This window comes from Tiliqua scincoides, chromosome 5, assembly GCF_035046505.1.
Source record: "Tiliqua scincoides isolate rTilSci1 chromosome 5, rTilSci1.hap2, whole genome shotgun sequence".
Classification (NCBI taxonomy): domain Eukaryota; kingdom Metazoa; phylum Chordata; class Lepidosauria; order Squamata; family Scincidae; genus Tiliqua; species Tiliqua scincoides.
The window spans coordinates 68,835,518-68,858,773 of NC_089825.1; the positions used below are offsets into that span (position 1 = coordinate 68,835,518).

At 41.7% G+C, this 23,256-nt stretch overlaps 1 protein-coding gene across 2 annotated transcripts in view; it reads right to left on the reverse strand.

The window, feature by feature from the left end:
• Positions 1-378: 378 nt before the first annotated feature.
• COL15A1 (collagen type XV alpha 1 chain) overlaps positions 379-23,256 on the reverse strand; it is a 221,073-nt gene continuing 198,195 nt past the window's right edge. For both annotated transcript variants that reach the window (XM_066628923.1, XM_066628922.1), the window contains exons 37-44: positions 21,014-21,152; positions 16,505-16,569; positions 15,113-15,241; positions 14,632-14,691; positions 12,612-12,671; positions 8,867-9,052; positions 5,426-5,541; positions 379-2,377 (exon numbers count right to left, since the gene is read on the reverse strand). In XM_066628923.1, coding sequence (XP_066485020.1) covers positions 2,143-2,377; positions 5,426-5,541; positions 8,867-9,052; positions 12,612-12,671; positions 14,632-14,691; positions 15,113-15,241; positions 16,505-16,569; positions 21,014-21,152 — 990 coding nt within the window. In that variant the 3' untranslated portion in view covers positions 379-2,142. The remainder of the gene's footprint in view (positions 2,378-5,425; positions 5,542-8,866; positions 9,053-12,611; positions 12,672-14,631; positions 14,692-15,112; positions 15,242-16,504; positions 16,570-21,013; positions 21,153-23,256) is intronic.

Sequence of the window (23,256 nt, forward strand, 5' to 3'; positions counted from 1 at the left end):
CAGGCCCGTAATCTTCCTTTTCTGCAATTCTGTACAAAGGGTTTGAATGAATCCACCTAGTCATAGAATTAAGAAAAGATGCAGTTCTGAGGATGACCAGGTACAATAGAGAACAATTATCCTCTATCTTCATTAGTTGTATGGAAGAAAGAATTTCAGCAAGTAAAACTTCTCACCACTGCATGGTGCTAAACTGAACCTGTAAACTTTACTGCATAAATGTACAGAAATTCTACCATGCTTATTCAGTCTAGAGCAAACTCAGCAGAGGCCATCCAGTAAAAGATGTGACACAATTCCACACGTCTTCCTTTCTCTCTCAAATGTTTCTTACCAATATGAAGTGAAACATGGACACTTGACTCAGACACAGTGGGAGAGATGCTTTTATATTAATTAAAAAATAGAACTGGATCACACATTTTTACACCATATAAAAACAGCATTGGTTACAAATGATAACGACTCTGGAAAGCAACATCTTTTGAATTAAAAATAGTTATTAAATTACTGATTTGATGGCAAACGAGTCAAAAAACCATTTAAAAGTTGAGCTACTAGCTTATATTTCAGCACAGTGATTATCACCTAGAGTTATAGCTTTGTTAAGTTATGACAATTATAAGTGTGTAAGTTGTTAAGATACACCATAAGACAGTACAGAGAAACACAAATGACTACATCACTATGGCAATACTGTTGTTGTAAGGAATATTAACCGACAATTTGATTCCTATGAAATACAAATTAGTTCCTTGTTATATCACGTGAACAACATTTGTGGAGAAACAAGTGCTTCACAGCAACAGGGAAGGAGTAGGAAAGGGAAAAACCATACTTTTTAAAAAATGTACATAGTATAATGACCCAGTACCTATATGAATAAAACAGTGTTCTTTCAACAATTTTTCTAATGAGCAGCTTTTCCAATGCTGTAATGCATACATTGCACTGTGCTTGCACATGTACATCCAAAGCTGTGAAAGAACTTTGTACGTACAGGATATTGCATCGGTTGGGATCCGAAGAGGTGCATATGTGCATCAGGACATACCTAGTTTTGCTTTCAACCTTCAGCTCCTTGTATTGCATTGGGTGACACATCTGACACATCACCAAGCTTTGAGAAAGGCTTTTTGGGTAGTGCAGGGGAGAGTACTATCAGAACGAGGGTTCTTAGAAGCCCCGCTGGTTGTGTGGAAGTGGGCCTTTGTACGCCAGCCTTTGTCATTCTTTGAATTTCCTCTCAGCACCGTTTGGGGGTTTCTAGACCACAGTAGCACCAAAATATGCATCAGATTCTGTTTCCAGGTGGGTGAAATTCATCTTCCATGTGCAAGAATGGGGGCGGGGTGGCTTAATCTGAGGTCAGTTACATTCAAACTTCTTGTCTAAAGAAAATGTTAAAGGAACTGTCTGTAGCATTCCAGTTTTTCAAATCATGGGCTGCCTATATGTGCTCGGTTTAGAAGAACTATCTATGCAATTACTTCTACGTGCTTCATTGCAATGTGGCATTGAAGTTTGCTATTCAAAGAAAAAAGGCAATAAAACCCACTGGATGTGCCTGAAACAGCTCTTTGCACTCTAGTCCATGGTTTAGTATAGGTGGTTGAATGTGAGGACAATGAGACACTGGATAAGAAACACTCATGGTGGCAGTAGCCATAACAGCCTTTGACACTGGGCAGAAATATTCTGAACCCACAAGCAACCAATGGGGGTGTGATTCCCCTTTGCTTGCACACCATACCTAGTATCCCCAGCATAAATGTGGGTACAGTCCTCTGCATGTCTATTCAGAAGTAAGTTCCACAAAATTCAATGGGATTTACTCCCAGGAAAGCATATAAGATTGCACTCTGTATTACCAAGCCGGTTTATCATGGGGACCAGTCCCATATTGCCCAGGAACTTTGACGTGCTGCTTCTGTATTGGGTGGAAAACTAAAAAAAAAAAAAAATGAATATTCGTCTTGGAATAAGATTCTGCACTGAGGTATGCTTTCTTTGGTTATTATCTTTTTAAAGTGTGCAGTTACAATACAATATTTACATCATTAAAAAAATTACATTTCAGTGTCAATGTTTTTTTGTAATAAAATTTTAATTTACATGCGGGGGGGGGGCAAAAGAAGGAGTTTATTTCCCTCCAATATTTCCAATATATCTGAAATCTGAAATATAACTGTTTTCAACACAAAGGACAATAAATCTGTTGCTACAGCTATAGGCTTGTTGATCCAAGAGCTTTCCAGACTTGAGAGGTGAGGCTTGTCCCATGACTGCTACATCTGCTGTCCTCCAGGCTTCACAGTAGTTGCTAATGAGTCGTATCCCATTTGGGCTTGAGCCGTGCCAGATGACTTTTTGAGGCCTAAAGTTAGAAGAATGTTTTAGTGTTATATTTGTGAAATAATTTCACTATACAGTTAGTTCTTTAGGTTCCATATTTGAGATAAACTAACAATTATTGCACAATTGAGGTACTAAATGGAAACAAAGAGTGATGGGTAGACTTGTCTGAACATGTTCTGGAAATCATCTGGAAACTATTATATGTTTGCTTTATACTAGACTAATCCAAATCTAGTAACCAAAGCCTGGATGCACAGCCAATCCTACCTAACTCTCCTGTGCTGATGCCGCACACTATATCCTGCAGGGGATTTTCAGGCCCCAGAGGTCTCCTCCAGATAAGGGAATATTTATTCCCTTGCCTGGGGCAAGACTCCAGTGACTGCATGGACCTACTCAGATACACAGGCTACTTTGCTGGTGCAAGTTTGGTGGGCCACAGGAAGCTGGACTAGATGGCCTGATCCAGTGCCACCATGCACCAAAGGAGTAAAAGTGGCAAGTACTTGCAGATTTAGGAGGCTCAGAGGCTGAGCTTCTGCAACCTGGCCAGGAGGAAGGGGTGGAGAAAGAGGGTGGGGATGCTCCATACAACCCCAAGCCAGCTGTTGATGAGGGCAATCTGGAGAGGGCTGGCTAGCAGGTAGGATGCTGGCCAGCCAGTGGCAGGGAGGAGGTCCAGTGGGTGATGGAACCCCCTCCCCCTGCCTATCTCTGGGGCTACTGAACTCCTTGACATGCTGTGAGACTGGAGGGAGCCTGGTCACAACCTTCTCCAGCTCCAGTAGTAACCTCTCGCAGTGCTCCAATATGGGTCATCCCGGGGGTAGCCATCCCTCCCGTCGCAGCCCCGACACCCCCATTCATTCACCGTAACCTAGCCACCCAATCTTTTGCATATCACATCTGTTCTCCTTATTTGTACTTAGTGCTTTTGGGTGGGGATGGGGTAACAGTCCTTAAGGTGGGATGCAACACAGATGCAATTCAGGTGCCCTAGCACTAATGCCTCCATGGTATGGAGTACTTTCACCAGTTGCAACTCTTCATTGCAACTCCTCCTGGACACATGAACTTCAGATTCAACTATGTTAATGTGTTGTACACGGGACTGCTTTTGAAGATTGCTCAGGAACTTCAGATAGTTTGTTTAGTAGGACTGGTGGATGTGGGAGCATATATCAAGATCCAATCCAAGGGCAATTCATGCCTGAGGTACACAGACTTGTCCACTCCCACCACTACAGCCACCAATTCCTCCTCTTCCTACTAGTTCATCCATCTAGAAGGGGGGGGCAACTGGACATGAGGTACCACACATGAGGTACCAATTTTCTTCCCCCCTTACTTCAAAGCATGGCTGCTGCTGCTTAAAAAAAACATGCAGGAAGTGACAATTAGGCATCCTAACCCTTCACACCTCACTCATATTTTGTGTAATCACTTTAAACAAATCAGGAAGTATGACTACACTGGGATTATTCCCAAGGTGTCCCATACTTCCTGTTTTGTTTACATGAGGAAGGAGTGAGGTCTGGGGAAGGGTGCCGGATCATTGCCTTTTGATCTATTTCCCTTTGCTTTTATTCAGCAGGAAGCAGATTGGATTGGCTCTGTGAACCCAGATCTCAACTAAACATGAAAAAATTGTGTGTAGGTGAGGAGATGCAGCAAGTGGAGAAGGAGTGCTTAACTCATACCCTAAATGTTGGTTCTCCCCTCTGCTTCCTACTCTGAAGAGCTTTCCCCATTTCCAGAGGTGGGTTTTCCACAGCTGGGAGAAAACTGGGTGAAGAGAGTGCAGGTGGAAAAGTGGCAGGTGGGGAATGAATTAATGCCCCTCTCCTGCTCACTGTTTTTGCACTCCAAATTGTGCCATCGCCATAATACTTTTGAGATGTTCAGTAGAGATTCAAATTCTGGATCTTTGCCAAATGTATAAATTGACCCTGAGGAGCAAAGTACTCCAGTGTTTCTCAAACTGTGGGTCGGGAACCACTAGGTGAGCCATGAGCCAGTTTCAGGTGGGTTCCATTAATTTCAATGTGTATTTTATTTTTAATATATTAAACATGGTATGTGACTGCATTTGGGGAAATGTTACAGTTCTTTACTTTTATCAGGCTACTATGTATACTTTTAACAATGATAGTCAATGGGGCTAACTCCCGGGTAAGTGTAGATAGGACTGCTGTCTTTGAGAAGTTTGGGGATTTTTTTTTCAGCAGATCAGCAACTGCTTGGAAGGGTTAGGAAGGTTCTTCTTTAATTTAAATAAATTTTTAAACTTATTCTAAATTAAACTTTTAATTACTTTAAGGGTGCAATCCTAACCCACTTTCCAGCACTGACATAAGGGCAATGCAGCTCTGAGATAAGGGAACAAACATTCTTTTACTTTCAGGAGGCTTCCATGAGTGCCACCCAACTGCAGGATGCACCACATGTCCCATTGGGACAGCTATGCCAGAGCTGGAAAGTTGGTTAGGATTTGGGCCTTAATGGATTAATTAGATTTGATTTTGTCATATGGGTGGTGTTAAAAATGTCTTGCTTCATGATGTCACTTCTGGCCATTACATCATTTCCAGGTTAAAGGCCTCACTTCCGGTGGGTCCTAGCAGATTGTCATGCTAAAAAGTGGGTCTCAATGCTAAAATGCTTGAGAACCTTTTACTTGAGATCCTTTACCTTTGCTTGAGATCCAGTTAAAGATGCAATCCTAACCACACTTTCCTGAGAGTAAGCCCCATTCAACAAAATAGGACTTACTTCTGAGTAGACTTGGTTAGGCTTGTGCCCTAAAAGGATCAGATTAGGCTGATCCAGTAATTCTGAAAGATCTATGGATGTTATCCTACCTTTGGACAATAAGCACTGTACTTTTTTTGCTGCTGGATGTGTTAATCACTTTAGCTATTTGTTCAATCCCAGGGAAATTCAAAGATTTCCAGTAGTACTGCAGGTAGAGGGATCTCAGTGCACTTATGGAACACTTAGAACACTTGATTAATACTTCAAGTTAACACATGGAATGCTGATATTATATTCAAGAATGTGAGCTTACCAAACTGGATCTGTCATAACATTTCTACCACTAAAGGAGTATATTGGAATCTGGAGATCAAACTGTCCACCATTGCCAGAGAATATTGACTCCCAGTTACTGAACAGGGTTTCTCCCTATCAAAAAGAAAAGTGTTTTAGAAATTAAATGAATTCAGCTACTGTACATTGCTACACAGCTTGACTGTATCCCAAATTAGTCTTGTCTTCTTCCAAAAGTGCACATAATTTGTACATTAATACCCTAATTTTATAGTCTCTGCCCTCTGTTTCAAGATAGTAACCTCCCACCAACATTCAGCTAGCTGTCATTTTGAGGCTGGTTGTTCAGATATACTAGCCAACCATGATGCTTTTTCTCCCAGTTCTTAGAAACACACCAGCACATAGAGGAATAGAGGAACACAAACTTGACTGCGTCTACACTTTTCCCACCTGAAATTTCAGTGCCATTCAGGATTCAAGAGACTGCAGCTACCGACACAATTTCAGATTGAGAACATTGAGAACCCTCCTGTCTCCTACCTCCTTTCCTGAACCATCCACAATCATGAAGGAAGATGCATAATGGCTTCTCCCACACCATTCCTCCACCTGTTCCCACTGTACATTCTCCCCTCTGGTCAGCCTGACAGATACGGCTCTTGGTTTGCTCCACCAAGCATGGGGCAGAATGGTGTGGAAGTATGGCAGTGCTGGGCTATAGTCATCTTCCTTCCCACTTAGGTCCAGGAGCCAGTTGGAAAACTGTGAAGTGAATACTATGTACTTCCCATAAAACTACACATGCATGAATTAGACACACAAGTAGTAAAAATAAGTAGATGCTGGCATACAGTTCAGAGGTAATGTAGAAATCCTACCATAAGCAAAGGCTTTTAACCATGCAAAATATTTTGGTCATATTTTCCAGAATGCTTTCAAAACAGGCAGTGGGGGTAGTGCTTAATTTTAAAAAAAGGTAAGTGCCAGGATTCAGGATTGTATCATTCTATCTGCCCTGAAGGAAAGTCTGGTTCTTAATTCTAAGTGTGTTGCACTGTGGGGTGAGAGACACTTTTTACAAGCTCAGAGACATTTCCATTCATTATATAGTAAGTAATCATCAAGATTCATCTTTAAGAGTTTGGTAGTATGTGTTTCAGGGATTCATATAGCTCACCTCAATCTTAACCTAAAGCAGAAAAGAGTTCCCCTCCCACCAAAACCAAGGTCCTCCATAACTCGGAGACGTCAATAACTTAGGGACCTAGTATGCTTCCAGAGTTCTACTGCTGACAGAGGGGAGGAGGGAGAGATCTTCCTTTCTTCCCTCTCTCAGGTTGCTGCTTGAGCGCTGCTCTGCCAGCCTGGTAAATAGGATGAGAGGAAAGTTGGGAAAATGTGGTTGAAAATCACTTGGCTTGGCAATAAGCCATTTCTCATTGGGGGGGGGTCAGGGGGAAGTCACCCAGTTTATTTCCTAGCCCAGTGATTTTCAATCTTTTCCACCTCATGTCACATTGGGAAGGCACTAAAATGGTCAAGGCACACCATCAGATTTTTGACAAGGCACACTATACTGCTGGTGGGGAGCTTACACCCCCCAATGACCCTACTAATAAATAACCCTCTCCCAAATTCCCACGGCATACCTGGAGACCATTCACAGCACACCAATGTGCCACGGCACCGTGGTTGAAAATGACTGTTCTAGCCAATCTAATACTTCGATGCATTAGCTTTTCCAGCCAATTTGGAGGAAGCTTGACAATCACCAAGAACAACTTCTTTAACAACAAACAAGTAGAATAACAATGTCTACATCTTTAATATCTTAACATCTACAGTAGAACCTCCAAAGTTGACCACCTCTCTACAATGACCACTTCCTTAAGTTGACCTAATTTTCACAATATGGACAGACACTGCATATGGGAGACCAACCTCTCTATATTGACCACCTCCGTAAGTTGTATCTTGACCACTTCAACCATTGCACAGAGTATTAATTTACCCTCTGTACGTTGCCCACTGAACGTGATACCGTGGGCCTGTGTTTTGTCTGGTTTGTCCCATCTTGGAAAAGCAAGAAGCCACGCGACAATCCCTCCCCTACGCCTGCTAGTGCATGTGCGAAAGGGTTTTTACAGGTGGGCACACTGCACATAGCTGACAGACCTGCACCGGCTGCCAATTGTACCTGGACATGTACCAAGTTGTGAGGGACATGAGGTTGCTTGTGCATAGTGAAGCCACTGTCCTTTCACTTTGGTTCCCATCACCAGTGCATTACTTTACACTTATATTGAAACACAACTGCTATTTTGCTGCCTATTCTCCCGGTTTGGAGAGATCCTTCTGGAGCACTTCACAATCCCTTCTGGTCTTCACCACTCAGAAAAATTTGGTGTCATTCACAAACTTGTCCCCCTCTCTGCTTATCCCTGTTTCCAGCTCATTTATGAAGATGTTGAAAAGCACCAGTCCCAGGACAGATCCTTGAGGTACTCCGCTTGCCACCTCTCTCCACTTTTTGTAAATTGCCCATTGACACCCACGCTCTGTTTCCTGGTCTTCAACCAGTTCCCAGTCCATGAGAGGACCTGTCCTCTTATTCCCTGACCATGGAGTTTTCTCAATAGCTTTTAGTGAGGGACCGTATCAAACACCTTCTGGCATTTAGTGAATCTGAGGAGACCCAGTGGAGGCCAGGCAGACTAAGTAAAAAAGTGTTTGCTTTTTTAGCTGTTGGGGCTATGTAACATGCTACGGACTGGCAAGGTATAGCATTGGTCTGCCTGTCTGCTATGAAACCAAGTATTTTTTTTTAACTTACAATTTTTTTTAAGCTTATGAATTTTCAGGGTTTTTTTTAAACACTGGTTGTGGGCTGTTTATTCTCTGTCTCTTGATATAGATATAGATGATATAAATAGTAAGCATCACAAGAGGATCAATTCTTATTGATATTTGCAATAAAACTTTAAAAGAATCCAATCTAAATAATAACTTGGCCTTGCATTTGTTGTCCTGGGAGCTAAACATGATAATATTTAAATGCCTTTCCCCCCCCGTATGTTGACCACCTCCCTATGTTGACCAATTCCTCCAGTCCCTTGGGTGGTCAACTTAAAGAGGTTCTACTGTATTTATTTTGTTGTCAGCTGTCTTGGACACTATTTTGATATGGTGGAAAGGCTTACAGTAAACATAAAATATAATATAAATGCTTAATAAACAGAATAATAAACAATGAAGAGGAATGACCACAAATAGGAGCAAGTGATGCAAAATAGATTGCTGAGTGACATTGGCACAATTTCCAAACAGGATTGGGCCTTATGTTTTTTACTTATTTATTTGCAAGACATCATCAAAGTGAAATATAGCTTTTCCATGTCATGACATGCACTGACTATAAGAGCTGAGTTTCAGAAAGCAAAAAAGCAAAGTCTTTTACCTTAAGATTAACTATAGGCAGGTGATTCCTGTCTGCTTTTCGAACAACGCTCAACAGATCTTGCAAATGTGAAGATAAGAAAGCTCTATATGTTGAGGTTAAACCGGCAGCCCGGGCTTGTTGAAAACACTGATAGTCAGCTCGCATATCACCGGAAAATGGAGTGTTCAAAGCCACTAGATGAAGCTGCAGAGCAAAGGGTGCAAATGTTTATATTGTAATAAACTAAGGGTTTTCTGGGAGGATGGGATGGAACAATAAGCCTCTGGAAATGACTGGCTAAGCTACATTCGCATCACGGAAGGTGGACCAGGTATATTGCTCTGCCTGCTCAGATCTTAGAGGGAATAGTGGAGACACAAGGACCTAGAGAAGGAAGGGTGGGAAAAGTAGAAGGAAGGGGCCTGACAAGATGAAAACCAAGGAAAGGGAGGAAGGAGACACACTATGACGGAAAAGCTAGAAGAGGCAGTGATCCTAAGAAAAGAGGAGGTGAGAGAGAATAGGCAGAAAGGAGAGGTGTTTAATGGAGCTGTAGAGATCAGGAAAACAAGTTTACATTCACAGATCTGAAATTACCAGGCAAATCTTTAACTGCAAGCCAGTAGCTGATTTTTAAAGTCATGATGTCTGGTAGTTACTCTGCTTTTCTGTCAATAATCTCAAATGCCCTTGAACAGAGCAGAAGCTGAAATAACTAGCAGAGCAGCACATTCCAAATGAGATTATTTAGACTAGCCCATGCATACAAATAATTATTTGCCCCCAGCACAGGCTGAGAGGAGTTTCATGCGCCAGGACAGACTAGCCTAGTGCACAAATGTATCATTTTTTAATGAAGTATAAAGCACCATCATCATGTTTGCATTTGTATTGTTTGTAATAATAGAATCACATATATGTCAGCATGAATAAATGCAAACATTGTATTAGTATTATTATAAGAATATTTATATACTGCTTTTCAACAAAAAGGAGTTCAGAAAGTGGTTTGCATAGTAAAATACTTTACATAGCACACAAAATGAGAGCACTTAAAAGAAAATGGAAAACAATAGTAATTATTCTAATATCCTATGAAAAATTATTCCAGTCATGAAGCTATGTATAAACTTTTTATTATCAAGTTCAGAAACCAATTTTGTACATTTTATCCAAGCAAAATAGATGGGCCCTATCAACAAAATGAGATATTTTAATGACTCTGATGAGCTTAACCTTTAACAAATTTTGGTCTATGTGTAAAATATATGTAACAGGTTTGTCTTAAAAAATAAAATCTGTTATGCATTTAGGGTGCAATCCAATCTGCGCCCTATGCCAACCGAAGTCCCTTGGGCCAGCCTAGGAGGGTTGCAAACATGGTGTAAAGCACATTTGTGCCTCCTCAAGAGGAAGCCAGGCTGGCGCTCTGAGAAGCACCGGCTTGCAGAGGCTGACATAAGCCTCCACACCGGCTTCCCCTCAGCCACTTGTGTTGGCCCACCTGCGCCAACACAAGCGGAAAAGGTAGGCATGGGAGGCAGGGAGGAGGAGGGAGGTAGGCTTCCTGGGCGGGGTGAGGGCGGGTGATGGGTGGCCTGGGGTGGGCAGGTGGGGAGCAGGAGTTGGGGCTGGGATCCCAACCACCGTTCCTGGGGAGAATGGAGTGGCTTCAAGCCGCTCCGCTCTCCTCAAACTTGCACCACCTCCAGAGGTGGCGCAAGTCCGAGGAGACCCATTGTGGCCAGCAGCTCTTACCCAGGGGTAAGGGGAAAAGTTTCCCCTTACCTCTGGCTGAGCCGCTTCTGGCCACAATCCTGCACTGGATACAGTGCAAGCCTCCTGGCTTGCCTGTTCCAGCACAGGTTAGGATTGCTCCCTAAGTAGCTTATTTAAACTGAAAATCTTTAAATGTAAGTATCTCCAAAAGGACTCACATTTTCAAGCATTGGTTAGAGAAAGGCCACAAATGTTGCATTATACTTATAATGTGCACCTGTGAAACTGCATTTCTGTCTCCACAATCTATGGCAATAAAGTGGATTAGCAGTAGTAGTCGTTAGTCTTCCATGCTCTATGTGCCATCCACCGCAGACACCCGCCCATAAGTCGATCCCACAGATAAGTCGAGGGCAGGTTTTGAGCCAACAATCATGGAATTTTCTATGACCCTTGGATAAGTTGGGGGTTAAACTTAGGGGGGTGTCTGACTATAGTTTTGTCTGATTTTACTCGAGGCCAGATCCTGAAAAATAACCCACCACTAATTGTTACTTAAGAACTGTAGTCTCTAATTTATTAAAAACATAGTAAAATCATAAGATACATTTTTATTCTTTTTAAATTCTGGTCTTCATCATCTTTTTGTAAGCATTATCAGAGTAAGTGCACTATAAACAACATACCAGTAAAACAGTGGTTCCCAACCTGGTATTCATGTACTCCCAGGGACACTCAACAGGACCTTTAGGGGTACTTGAAAAAGAATGGCAGAATGGCAGAAAAAAGGCAGGTCATGCTCAGGAATGCCTTGCAAGGACCAGCAAGGCAGGAAGGGAGGTAGCTAGTTGGGTTTGAAAGCCCCACCAATAGCTAGTTTTTGGTCATCAATTCATGTATGAACCAGTGATTGAAAACCAGCACAGTAAAAAAGCTGAAACATAATATGGAATGTGATCAATCACCCAGAATTTCTCAGCATACTTCTGGTGCAAAACAGTGCAAAGGCATAGTCTTTTGTTCCTCAAACAGATGAAAAGAGAAAACACTTTGATAAATACATGAAGTCTGGACTTTCATATAGAGGAGATGAGGGCTTGTATTATTAATTACAAGCATTTTGCTAATAGGAAGGGTACAATTTATGGAAATGGGCTGCCAAGGGATATGCAAGTGAAAAAGGTTGAACCATGAATCAAATCCACCTTTAAGGTGTCTGGTGTGTTAAGCCAGAAGAAGCTCCGCGTACAACATACAACTTGTAACACATAACTGGGAGTGTGCAATTCAATTCACAGCAGAGAGATGCAGCTGCATATACTTGCAACCCTTTTTAATCAGAAGTAGACCCACTGCTTTCCATGGGTGTTATTCTTAAGTAAGGGTGCATTGAATTGTAGCCTGCTTCAGATGGAAAGGAGGATTCCCATCCTGGTCTTTCAAAAAACAGACCTGCTTTGCAAGCATTTGCAACAGAAGGAAGGAGAATAAAAGGTTAACAAACTGCTTCTAAGGAGCTGTGCCTGCCTGCTGCTTGAGAAACTCAGTGCCTGTCTGTCACTTGAGAAACAAAACTTTTCAGAGTTGAAAGATTTTGCCCTCTGATTGACCCAGAGATAAGGCAAAGTGATAATTTGAGCTTGATTACTTGGCAAAAGTCTCATGTACTGTAGGCAAGTATCTACGGTATTTCTTTTTTGTAGAGGAGAAGATAGTAAGCTGTGCTTATACCTCTTCCTCCTGGACAATTTTTTTGCACATATGCAAAAAGTAACAGTACTACAGCTTTGAACTAAGCATCAGCCCTACCAGCACTCTTGGTAAATGTGTTGCCTGGGTGGGCTCAAGCAAAAGAAAATCAATAGGCTCTGAACCTCTTTCAGCCACACTGATGCTTTTCCTACAGCCAAACTGGAAGCACAGCACAGACTAGTGATTTCACCTCTGGTTTTTGACATGAGCTGAACCAGTTGTTCTTGGGAAGAGTTAGGAAATACAGCCACAGAATTGTCATAACTTATAAAAGCACAAGCCTCCTACTTACACTTGGTCTTCCATTGTCACGATGTGAAGATGACATTGGCACTGGAAGGGGTTGAGATCCCTATTAGTTTAACACACAACAAATTATGAAGGTTACAAATAAAGCAGTTAAGGCAGAGAAAACAAGGGTGAAGATAGATTTTAAGAGCTGGTTTTTGATACATGGCCTGAACACAACTTTGCAACTTGCATAACAAATGTTTGTTTGTTTAATGAATTTATACTCCACTTTTCTCCCAGCAAGGGCACTCAAGGTGGCCTATGAGAGTTGAAAATGTAATAATAAAACATTAAAAATTAAAACAAAGACACTCTGTGAATCGCATAACAAGTTGAATGAATTTCAGCTATCTCCTCCCTCCCACTATTTATCAGGCAAGTTGTCAGTTTCTTTTTTTTAACTGAAAGTGTAATACTTTTAGTTGTTTAGCATTCAGCTTGCAAAAGCATTTCACTATTTAAAAAGATGCTAAGCTGCCCTAAAGATTGGGGCATGTAGATGATAGTGTCTTTTCATAGCTCTATTTTCTCCCATCCAAGCTGAACCAATCCTAAAATCTGCAGAACCATTTATCCTAGAGCAGACTGTCCTATCATGAAGAAATTTTTTTTTAAAAGAGCTACCAGACTGCCATACTCAGTTTTAGAATACTGAAGAATGGTACACAGTGGTGTGGTCAAGGAGGAGCAAATTTTGGGACATCTTTCACAGGAGAGGTCATGTCATCAGCAGGGGCACTCGGTGCTGCTTTTGAAACATTTTTCAAAGGACCTTAGCAAAGAAGAAACATCAGGCACAACATGAAGCAAACCAAGACATTTGCCTAGGGTGGAGGTTCCCAAACTGGGGCGTCATGACACTCCAGCCAAGGAAGCCCTGTCTCTGCCCCCTGAAGGGGTGGGGCAATGGCAGTGAAGTGATTCGGCTGTTACCTGGGCCAAAAGGAGGATTTTTTATACTCACTAGTGGCAGTGCCAGCCCTCTGGAGAGTGTGGGGCCTCAGCAGACCCCTCTGCTGGGCTCCCGGTGTCTCAGAACAGCTAAAAATTGCTATCACAACCCACTTCTGATTCAGGTTCAAATATCCACCCATATATTTAGAAAATAAATATTTATTTAGAAAATAAATTAAAATAAGGGGATTGCATCAGGCAGGGTCAATGATGCAAAGTCAAGTAAACGTGGGCTGCTTAAATCGTCCTCTGGATTGCCACATGAGGTCTTTCATGCGACACGGAAGCACACTGACCCAAACCATGTCTTAGTGATTCAGGTTGTCCACATTCATGACTCATTTCCAAATCAATGGCTTCAGACTTGAGTCCGTGCCAGAGTCATTGACACAGATGACTGTACGCGAGTGTACACGAGTCAGCAAAAAACATGTGTTTTCACAACTTGGATGAGTCACTTGACTGGAGTTCCCATCCCTACCTGAACGTATGTCCCACTGAACTCAGTGGGAATTACTTCTAAGTAGACATGTCTAGGATCACACTGTAAATGTAGTATAAAAAATTCTATAGTAGAAATACGTAGCATGAGAATAAACACTATAATGAAGAAATTTAAAGTTAATGTATAGTCTTACCGTGGTGTGGTGGTTGTCATAATGAGCCCCTGCACTTCAAAATTCATCACTATGCTATGTTACATCTGTCTTCACCCCAAGAGGAGTTTTTATTGCAATTGACAACAATTCCCTTAATGAAATGAAGATCAAACCATACAGAACAAGCTTAGCTGCAAATTATGAGTGAAGATATGGATGAATCTAAATATAATTTGTCTGTTCACCACATCTTTACTCCTTCAAAAAGTGCAGAAGGAAAGTGAAATCTAGGCTAATGAGTCATGAATTTCTATATTGGGCTGGGTCTATGTATTATTTGTAATACACAATGGAAGGTAAGTGTCCTGCCGAGGTTTGGTACTGTGTTCCACAGTTTGTAGGCTGTTACTGGGCTTGTCAGAATCTGAAACTGCCCTATCTCATCAGAAAAAGTATTATAATACTTACTAAGCTTGAAATTGCTGGAGGTGGTTGGCCACTCAAAGCCAAGGGAATCAGATCACCTAGCTGGAATAAAACATAAAATGTCCTTCAACAGGAACAGAAGTAATAAAGAATGGTGTAACAGAAATAACAATAATGTTGTTAGCTTAGATCCAAAGTTGCGCTTGGGCATGTTCTCTTCTTCTACTAGGTGTGCCCAAGTACATTTTTGGATTCAAACCAAGGTCTGGATACAAACCAAGGTCATGTTCATAACATTTTACAAAAAATGAGAGGTTAAGTCCCTGCCCCAATCTCGATATCAACATAAGAAAGACAACAGTAGAAGGAGAGGCACATGGAGGTAAGGATAAACTGGGGAGAAAGACATTATTTCAGTTCTAGTAGGGTCTAATCTCATACAACTCATTCCTTTCAGAAACTAATGAAGCCAACAAATCTTTTGAATGGAAGGTGGGCCATATGACCTAGAATGAACTATTACCAGCAATTTTCTCCATCCACCATGAACACGGATGTACATCTCCTGGGTTTCACTAACAAAGATGAAGGCGCCTTCTTGCACTGATAAAAAGCTTCGCATCATACTGTCAACATTTGTAACTGTCGTGGCCTGTCAAGGAAAACAAAATTAAGTTATCAGATACAAAGAATAACACTGCATTGAAAACAAAACAATAATGATAATTCAAACAAAAGCATTTCCCTATCTGTAATGTTGCTAGTTTACAACCCTGAAATTTTATTTTGCACTTGAAAGTACAGAAAGTCTTACTGCAGAACACTTTAGCCTTGAACATCAATGTGTGCCAGGGCATGAGCCTTTATAGCTATCTCAGGCAGAAGATATTTAAAAGAAAAAAATCTAAATCCAGTGTTAGTAACATTGCACAAAGAAAGAGAGGAGGTTGGTTACCAGACATGACAGGTAGTCGTCCATTAAAAAATAAAGGACATGTTTGTTTTAAAAACAAAAGTATGAACATTTATATAATTCATGTAGCTTTCCTTTTTTAACAAACTGGCATATTTCATTGTATCTGGGTGTTTTTCTGGGAAATTGTAAAATCTGTAACCTTCACAGAGGGAAAATACAACATTAATTATCAAGAGATACTGCAGTTTAATAATGCATACTATTCAAAAGTTGCCAGTCAGAAAGAAAAATATATTTATTGAGTGAGACAGAGAATATTTGATCTTACTGTTCCATATCTGTAAGGTTTTTTCTTAAAGAGAAAAATGGTACTTTAAGCCCTCCAGGAAAGCTGCTTAAATTATGTATCTTCATGAACAGCATTATAAACCAATGTGCACTTTTAAACTCCTGAAGGAAAAGCATGAATATCCTCCACGAAGCCAAGACTCTCCTGACAGTACTGACCCAACTTACAGGAATTTAAATTGATAAAACCCAGAACTCAGTATTGTTCTTGTTGCAAAAAATATTAAATTGCCCATTTGACAATTTCTTCAAAAATAGTAAGATCTTGTGTCACTCGCTGCAGATTTTGAATTACAGTATACAGGTGTGCCCCTTATCCACAGGCGTTCCGTTCCAGAACCCCCCACGGATACCTGAAACCACTGATATGGGCGAATACCCATCCCTGCGATTTGGGGGCTACTCTACTCCCCTCGCCTCTGGAGGAGTCCAAGCTGAGCAGAGGGCAAGGACATCCACCCCCAGCCTCTGCAGGGCTCAGGCTGAGCTGTATAGCTCAAAACATAACTTCCAGTTTCACTGAGAAACCGGAAGTAACATTTTAAATGCCTTATAAGACATTGGGAGTCCCGGAGAAGCTCTCCAGGCTCAGACTGAGCTCAGACTCCCCTCTGGCGTAAGGCTCCTCTCAAGAGCCAGACATATTCTTACCAAACTCCTGGCTCCTGGCAATCCTGCTTCTCCAGGAGGTCCTGGCGGCCCTGGCAGAGGAACAGCTTGAAGGAAACAAAAATGTGGTTTGCACAATCATTTTCTTTAAGGAACAAGAATATTTTAACAATGCTCTCGAAGATGCAGGCAACACACTACTTCTGGAACTATTCCTCACAGAATGCAAGTTGCTCTAATATGATACTCGGGTATAGTACATGAAATTTTTGCCAAGTAATCAAGCTCCAATTCTCACTTCACCTTATCTCTTGGTCAATCAGAGGGCAGAGTCTTTCAACTCTGAACAGTTTCCTTTCTCTGCTAAGCTTAGGCAGGCAGCTGGTTAGTTGCTATAGTTACTTTCCTGGGACGTTCCAGTCAAAGTTAACCTTTTATTCCCCTCCATTCCCTTTTGCTGCTGCAACCTGATTCCCTTTTACAAAGGCTTTGCATTTGGCAGAGGTGTTTTTTTTTTTCAACACCAGGATGGGATCCCCTTTCCATTTGAAGCTACAATTCAGTGCAGCATTACTTAAGAATAACACCCATGGAAAGCAGTGGGTCTACTTCTGAGTAAAAAGGGTTGCGAATATATGCAGCTGCAACTCTCTGCTGTGAATTGAATTGCACACTCTCAGTTATGTGTTATATGTTGTATGTAGAGCTTCTGGCTTAACACACCAGACACCTTAAAGGTGGATTTGATTCATGGTTCTCCTGCAGTGGTTGCCAACCTTTTTCACTTGCATATCCCTTGGCAATAATAAATTGTACCCTTCCTATTAGCAAAATGTTTGTAATAATACACGCCCTCATCTCCTCTCTATGAAAGCCCAGACTTCATGTATTCATCACATACTTTCTCTTTTTATTTGTTTGAAGAAGACTCTGCCTTTGCACTGTTTTGCACCAGAAGTGTGCTGAGAAATTCTGGGTGATGGATCACTTTCCATATTATGCTTCAGCTTTTTTACTGTGCTGGTTTTCAATCACTGGTTCATACATGAATTGATGACCAAAAACTAGCTGTTGGTGGGGCTTTCAAACCCAACTAGCTACCTCCCTTCCTGCCTTGCTGGTCCTTGCAAGGTATTCTGGAGCATGACCTGCCTTTTTCTACCATTATTCCATTCTTTTTCAAGTACCCCTAAAGGTCCTGTTGAGTGTCCCTGGGAGTACATGAATACCAGGTTGGGAACCACTGATTTACTGGTATGTTGTTTACAGTGCACTTACTCTGATAGTGTTTACAAAAAGGTGGTGAAGACCAGAATTTAAAAAGGATAAAAATGTACCTTATGATCTTTTACTATGTTTTTAATAAATTAGAGGCTACAGTTCTTAGGCAACAATTAGTGGTAGGTTATTTTTCAGGATCTGGTCTGGGGTAAAATAGACTATAGACAAAACTATAGTCAGACAACCCTCTAATTTTAACCCCCGACTTATCCAAGGGTCATAGAAAATTCCATGATTGTTGGCTCAAGACCTGCCCTCGACTTATCTGTGGGGTCAGCTTATAGCCAAGTATCTATGGTAGTTTACAATGTTTAGGCCTTGAGTTTTGCTGACTGAATACATTCATCGGGGGATTTCAGCTCTGGTCCCAATGCAAATTGTCGTGCAAAAAACAAGTGATGGTTTTTCTGGACACTGGAGGGGGGACACTGGAAATGACAGCAATGGAATGATAATTCAGGCAGAACAGGTCATTTGGGTGGATCCTGAAACCTACACAAGGTGGTGGCAGAGACTGCAATTTGGCAAACAGTTGAACTCTTCCCCAATAACTTTTCACAAAGATTTGTCTCCTCTAGGTGTTTTTCTGAGATGGAATGTCTAGAAACATGTAACATTTTTTTTCACAGTTGACAAAAAAAATATGGCATAGGGAGGGGAATATAGAAGAGAAGCAGAAGGGGAACAAAAGGATTAACCAGTTCATTCTTGCCCAATGTTTAAACTAACGAGGCCCTATGACTCTTTCTCCCTGCTACATTTTAGATGCTCAGCAGACTTGGGACTCTGTCTAGTTTGTGCCATAGCCAGGGAAGAATAGGAATACAAAGAAGCTGAATAGGAATACAAAAGCATAAGGACATGGAGAGCTGTCAGGTATTAACATCACTGGGCAGCTGCCAAGGATCCTGAAAAAAGCTCCACTGTTGATCTCCAAAACCCTTGCTGTGCTCAATGGCCTTTGTGTAGTGGTGGTAATTTTCTTAAGATCTATCTAGGTAGATGGGGGCCTATGAAGGACAGTTTACTGAAAGTCTTCTGGTGCTAGTGCTTGGAGCTGCCTTGTAATGATGGAAACCAGTGGTCCATCCAATTCAATATATTGGCTGAAACATTCAGTATTTCAGGGGGGAGTCTGAGCCAACTCAGCCCAATGCGAACCTGTAACCAGAGTGTATGTTATTTTCTTCATATTATCCAATAATTTCTGTTAAATCTTTTCCTTCCATTTGTGAGTTATCCAGTCTGCCACTTCTGAATCTCAGGAGCACAAGCTACAATGAAGTGAATTCTGCAAATATGCTATTGGTCAACAGCCCACATACATATTTTAAGCAACAAGGTAAGATACTCCAAGGCTCTTGAGTACTGATCACCAGTTCATACCACCATTCACTGTTCTCAACAATGAACTCAGAGCAAAATCGTTCTCAGTAAACAGCTTAGAAGTGCGCTGTAAAACTAGTATTTCACTTCCTGCCTTCTCACCAAGGCCAGCTGCCTCATAGAAAAGCAGGAGTTGTTAGTAAGAGTCTTTTGCTTTTTAAGGTCTCATGTTCCTCCTTTGATCTCTGTGAGCATCCTATGAACGTTTAAATATCAAGGAGATATTTTTCAGTCATGGTCAAGTGAACTAGTTCCACATGCTCAAGAGGAACTTTGGATTTGCATTTTTCAAAGAGTAGTTTCTCTTCCTGCCCATGTATGTATGTGTGTGCGCAAGCACGGATGCCTGCACACACTTTTTATTTGTTTATTACTTCTTTTAACTATCAGTGTTCTTTTATGGTTTTCATCTGTAAACTGCTTTGTGTATGACACAAATATATTACATTTAAAACAATAAACAAATATACATCTCATCTTAGATGAAGGGGAAAGTAGATTGGAATCTAGTCCATATCACAATTGCACATGGAGGCCAGGCTCATTTACAAAGCTGTTTTATCTGATAATAGTATGTGTTCTAAAGTCTTTTCTTCAAGCCCCTACCCCCAATTGGCTGATTTGGTAAAACTTCTATATCAAATTCCATATACACAAAAGATTATGTATTCTTGGAATAATGCTTTTACCTGAAATGTTTATGCTACAACAAGGCTTCCAATCCAAAGTGGCACAAGGTACTGGAGCTGAAATTCAAAGTGCTCCTGAGGATGTTCCCATCCTATGGGATTTCTTGACTAGCAGACTCTTGTGCCACCACAAACTGCTTTTGAAATGCTCTTGTTATAGAAAACTGAAGGGGGGGGGCAGAGTAGGCAGGAAAGTGAGAATAGTACTCTTTGAAAAATGTAAATCCAAAGATCCTCTTGGGTGTATGGAACTAGCTGCTGAATTTCCTCCATACCAGAACTTTGCCCTCAAGTGTGGGGATAAAATACCAATAGGTAAGCAAGAGTTAGGGGAATGGTTCAGTCAGAGGATATTTCTTCGCCTAGGCCAACCCCAAATGTTAAATGACATGCACATTCATGTTGTATGCATGTCCTAGCCCTTTCCCTTCCATTTGGTAGAGTTTGGAGCACTTTCTCCTAATTGTATGGGGGTCCAGTTGGTCCAAACCAACCTCTATACATGCTGGTATGCTTATTTCTGCATGCAGGGGATGGTTTAAACCAAGGCTGTCAAACATACAGCCTGCAGGGCAGTTACAGCCCATGGAACCTCTTGGTGTGGCCCATGGGTTCAGGAGGAGTTCCAGGGTCAGCCCTCCTCCCCTTCTGAATGCAACCAGAGCTGTGTTCCAGTTGCGTCTGGGGAGGGGGGTGTTCTGAAGCCTTAAAAATGTCACTTCCAGTGTTTCAGAAAAACCAGAAGTGACTAAGGCATAAGGCTTTCTGAGGCCAGGGAGGCCCTTGCCGGTAAGGCCTTCTGAAGCCTCAGAAGATTGTTCTGAGGGCTGGGGAAGCTGCACACAGACTCCCCAACCCTCAGAACACCCTCCGGACATGACTGGAGCAGAGCTCCAGTTGCATTCAGAGGGGGAAGGGGGGCCAACCCTGAAACTCCACCAACCCTCAACAGGTGCCATGAATTATATCTAAGTTTGACACCCCTGGTTTGGACTAACTATTCCCTCCCCCACATGATTAAGACAATGTGCCTGAAATAGTCTGGAAGGTAAGAGAAGAGAATGAACTAGAACATTCTACAAACATTTATAATAATTCATATTCATGTCCATCCATACACATACATGCACATGCAGATAAACACACTTCATGCACTTGTGTATCAAACAGAAAGGAGATCCTGAAATAAACACACCTGCACCATAGATTGCAGGAGCAGGCCCAGGAGGACCTGGGGGTCCAGGAGGTCCAGGTGGTCCAAACCCTGGAGGCCCAGGTAGGCCAGGTACTCCTGGAGGACCTCTAGGCCCAACAACAGTGTCTCCTTTTGGCCCCTGTCAAAATAGAAAACATACACATTTGTAAACCAAACTACTTAATCTTTGTTTTCAAAAATACTATTAGTAAAAGTTGCAAATGCAAGAACCTGAGGAAGAGCAATAATACTTGCAAAGTGTGGTTTCCAAACCACAGTGTTTCAGAATGTTGCTACTGTAGTGTCACAGCCCACCAGAAGTTTGGACTGAGATTTTTGGGTGCTCCCTAGTTCAAACCCTATCCAAAAGAATTATTGTTATTTGTTTCATATCACAGTTGCCCATTCTTTAGCTGGACTTGGCGTTAATTACTAGTCAGGTCCCACCCAGGGGCCTAGGACATTATTATTATTATTAGACTTGCACAGTCAGGTATTTTGGCTGGTTAGTTTTATCCAGGCATCAAGCCCTTCCCAAGGACCTGGGATGCCTGGTTTTTAAATAATGTCACAAAATGTAAGCTGTTCCCAGTCACGCTGCTTTTTACAGTTGATTGATGGTAATTTCTGTGGCCTCAGTGCTGTTCAGATGCTCTTCAAGGTGTTTTGGAATAGCACTGAGGGTGCCAATCACCACTGGGATCACTTTGATCTTCTGCCATGTTCTCTTAATTTCTATTTGTAAATCTTTATAGTATGTTATTTTTTCCACTTCTTTTTTCTTCCCTTAGTATTGCTATATCAATGATTTTGACTTGTTTTTCTTCTTCTTGACTACAGTTATATCTGGTGTATTGTGTGATAGGTGTTTGTCTGTCTGTAGTTGGAAATCCCATCATATTTTGGCATCTTCATTTTCAACAACTTTTTCAATTTTGTCGTCCCACTAGTTTCTGACTGCAGGTAGCTTGTATTTTTTACAGATGTTCCAGTGTATCATTGTTGCTACCTTGTCCTGCTTTTGCTTGTAGTCTGCTTGTGCAATCTTTTTACCGCAACTAATTAGGTGGTCCACTGTTTCATCAGCTTCTTTGCAGAGATAGCACTTGCTGTTTGTTATTTTTTCTACTTTTACTTTTATTGTATTTGTTCTTAATGCCTGTTCTTGTGCAGCCATTACTAGACCCTCAGTTTCTTTCTTCAAGTTGCCTTTTTTGAGTCACTATCAAGTCTTGGTGGTGTTTGTTTTTCCATGAAAGTCTCACAAATATCGTCCATGCAATGGTTTATTTTCCCACTTTTCTGGTCCGTTCTTTATTTGTTCCTTTTAAAAAGTCTGCAGAGGTCCTCTCTCCTGCCAGCAGCCTCCCGCCATTACAGCAGACCCTTGGTCCTCAGCAGGTCTTGGGCACAGCAGCCACATACCAAACTCCAGTGTCTCCAGCAGTCCGTTAGTCATAAAGTCAGTCAGAGTATCCAGGGCAGAGTCCAAAGTCAATAAGCCAAGTCAGTCAGTCTCCTCTCCTACCTGCACTCCTTCTACAACCCACAAATCCTTCCTGCCTCAGGTGCTCCTTATATCCCTGAGGGCCCTATTGTCTTCAAGTGGCTGCAGCTGTGCAGCACACTCTGCTGGATGCCCAGGCTTACCCTTAAAGGGGCCACTGCTGACACCACATCTACTCCTCGCCAGGTCTTCCACAATTCCAATACACAGTCCAGGTACAGTTTTATTTACCACTTCAATGAAAATTAGGCATGGTTGCTAAGAATACTTGTAAGGAGAGTAAACACTGGGCTCCTCCAGGGCTTCCCCAAGCCTCCCAATGCCTTATAAGGCATTAAAAACATCTCTTCCAGTTTCTCAGTGAAACTGGAAGTTGCATTATTTCTACTGCCAAGTTCAGTCTGAGCCCAACAGATGCCGCGGACAGCTGTCCATGGCTTCTACTAAGCTCAGAGGACCCTCCGGAGGCAAGGCAAGAACAGAGTTCTGCTGCTGCAAAATGGCCACTGACAGCAAGCAGAGCTTTCACTGAGTGAGAGGCTTAATTGACAAATTAAAGATCACAAGTTACCAGGCCCAGATGGAATCCACCCCAGAGTTCTTAAGGTACTAAAGAATGAAGCTGCTGATCCTTTGACCAAAATAGTGTATGCAGCTTGTCCCTTAAAACAACCACTGTGCCAGGGGACTGGAGGTTAGCTGTTGTCATACCAATCTTTTGAAAAGGAAGAAGGGA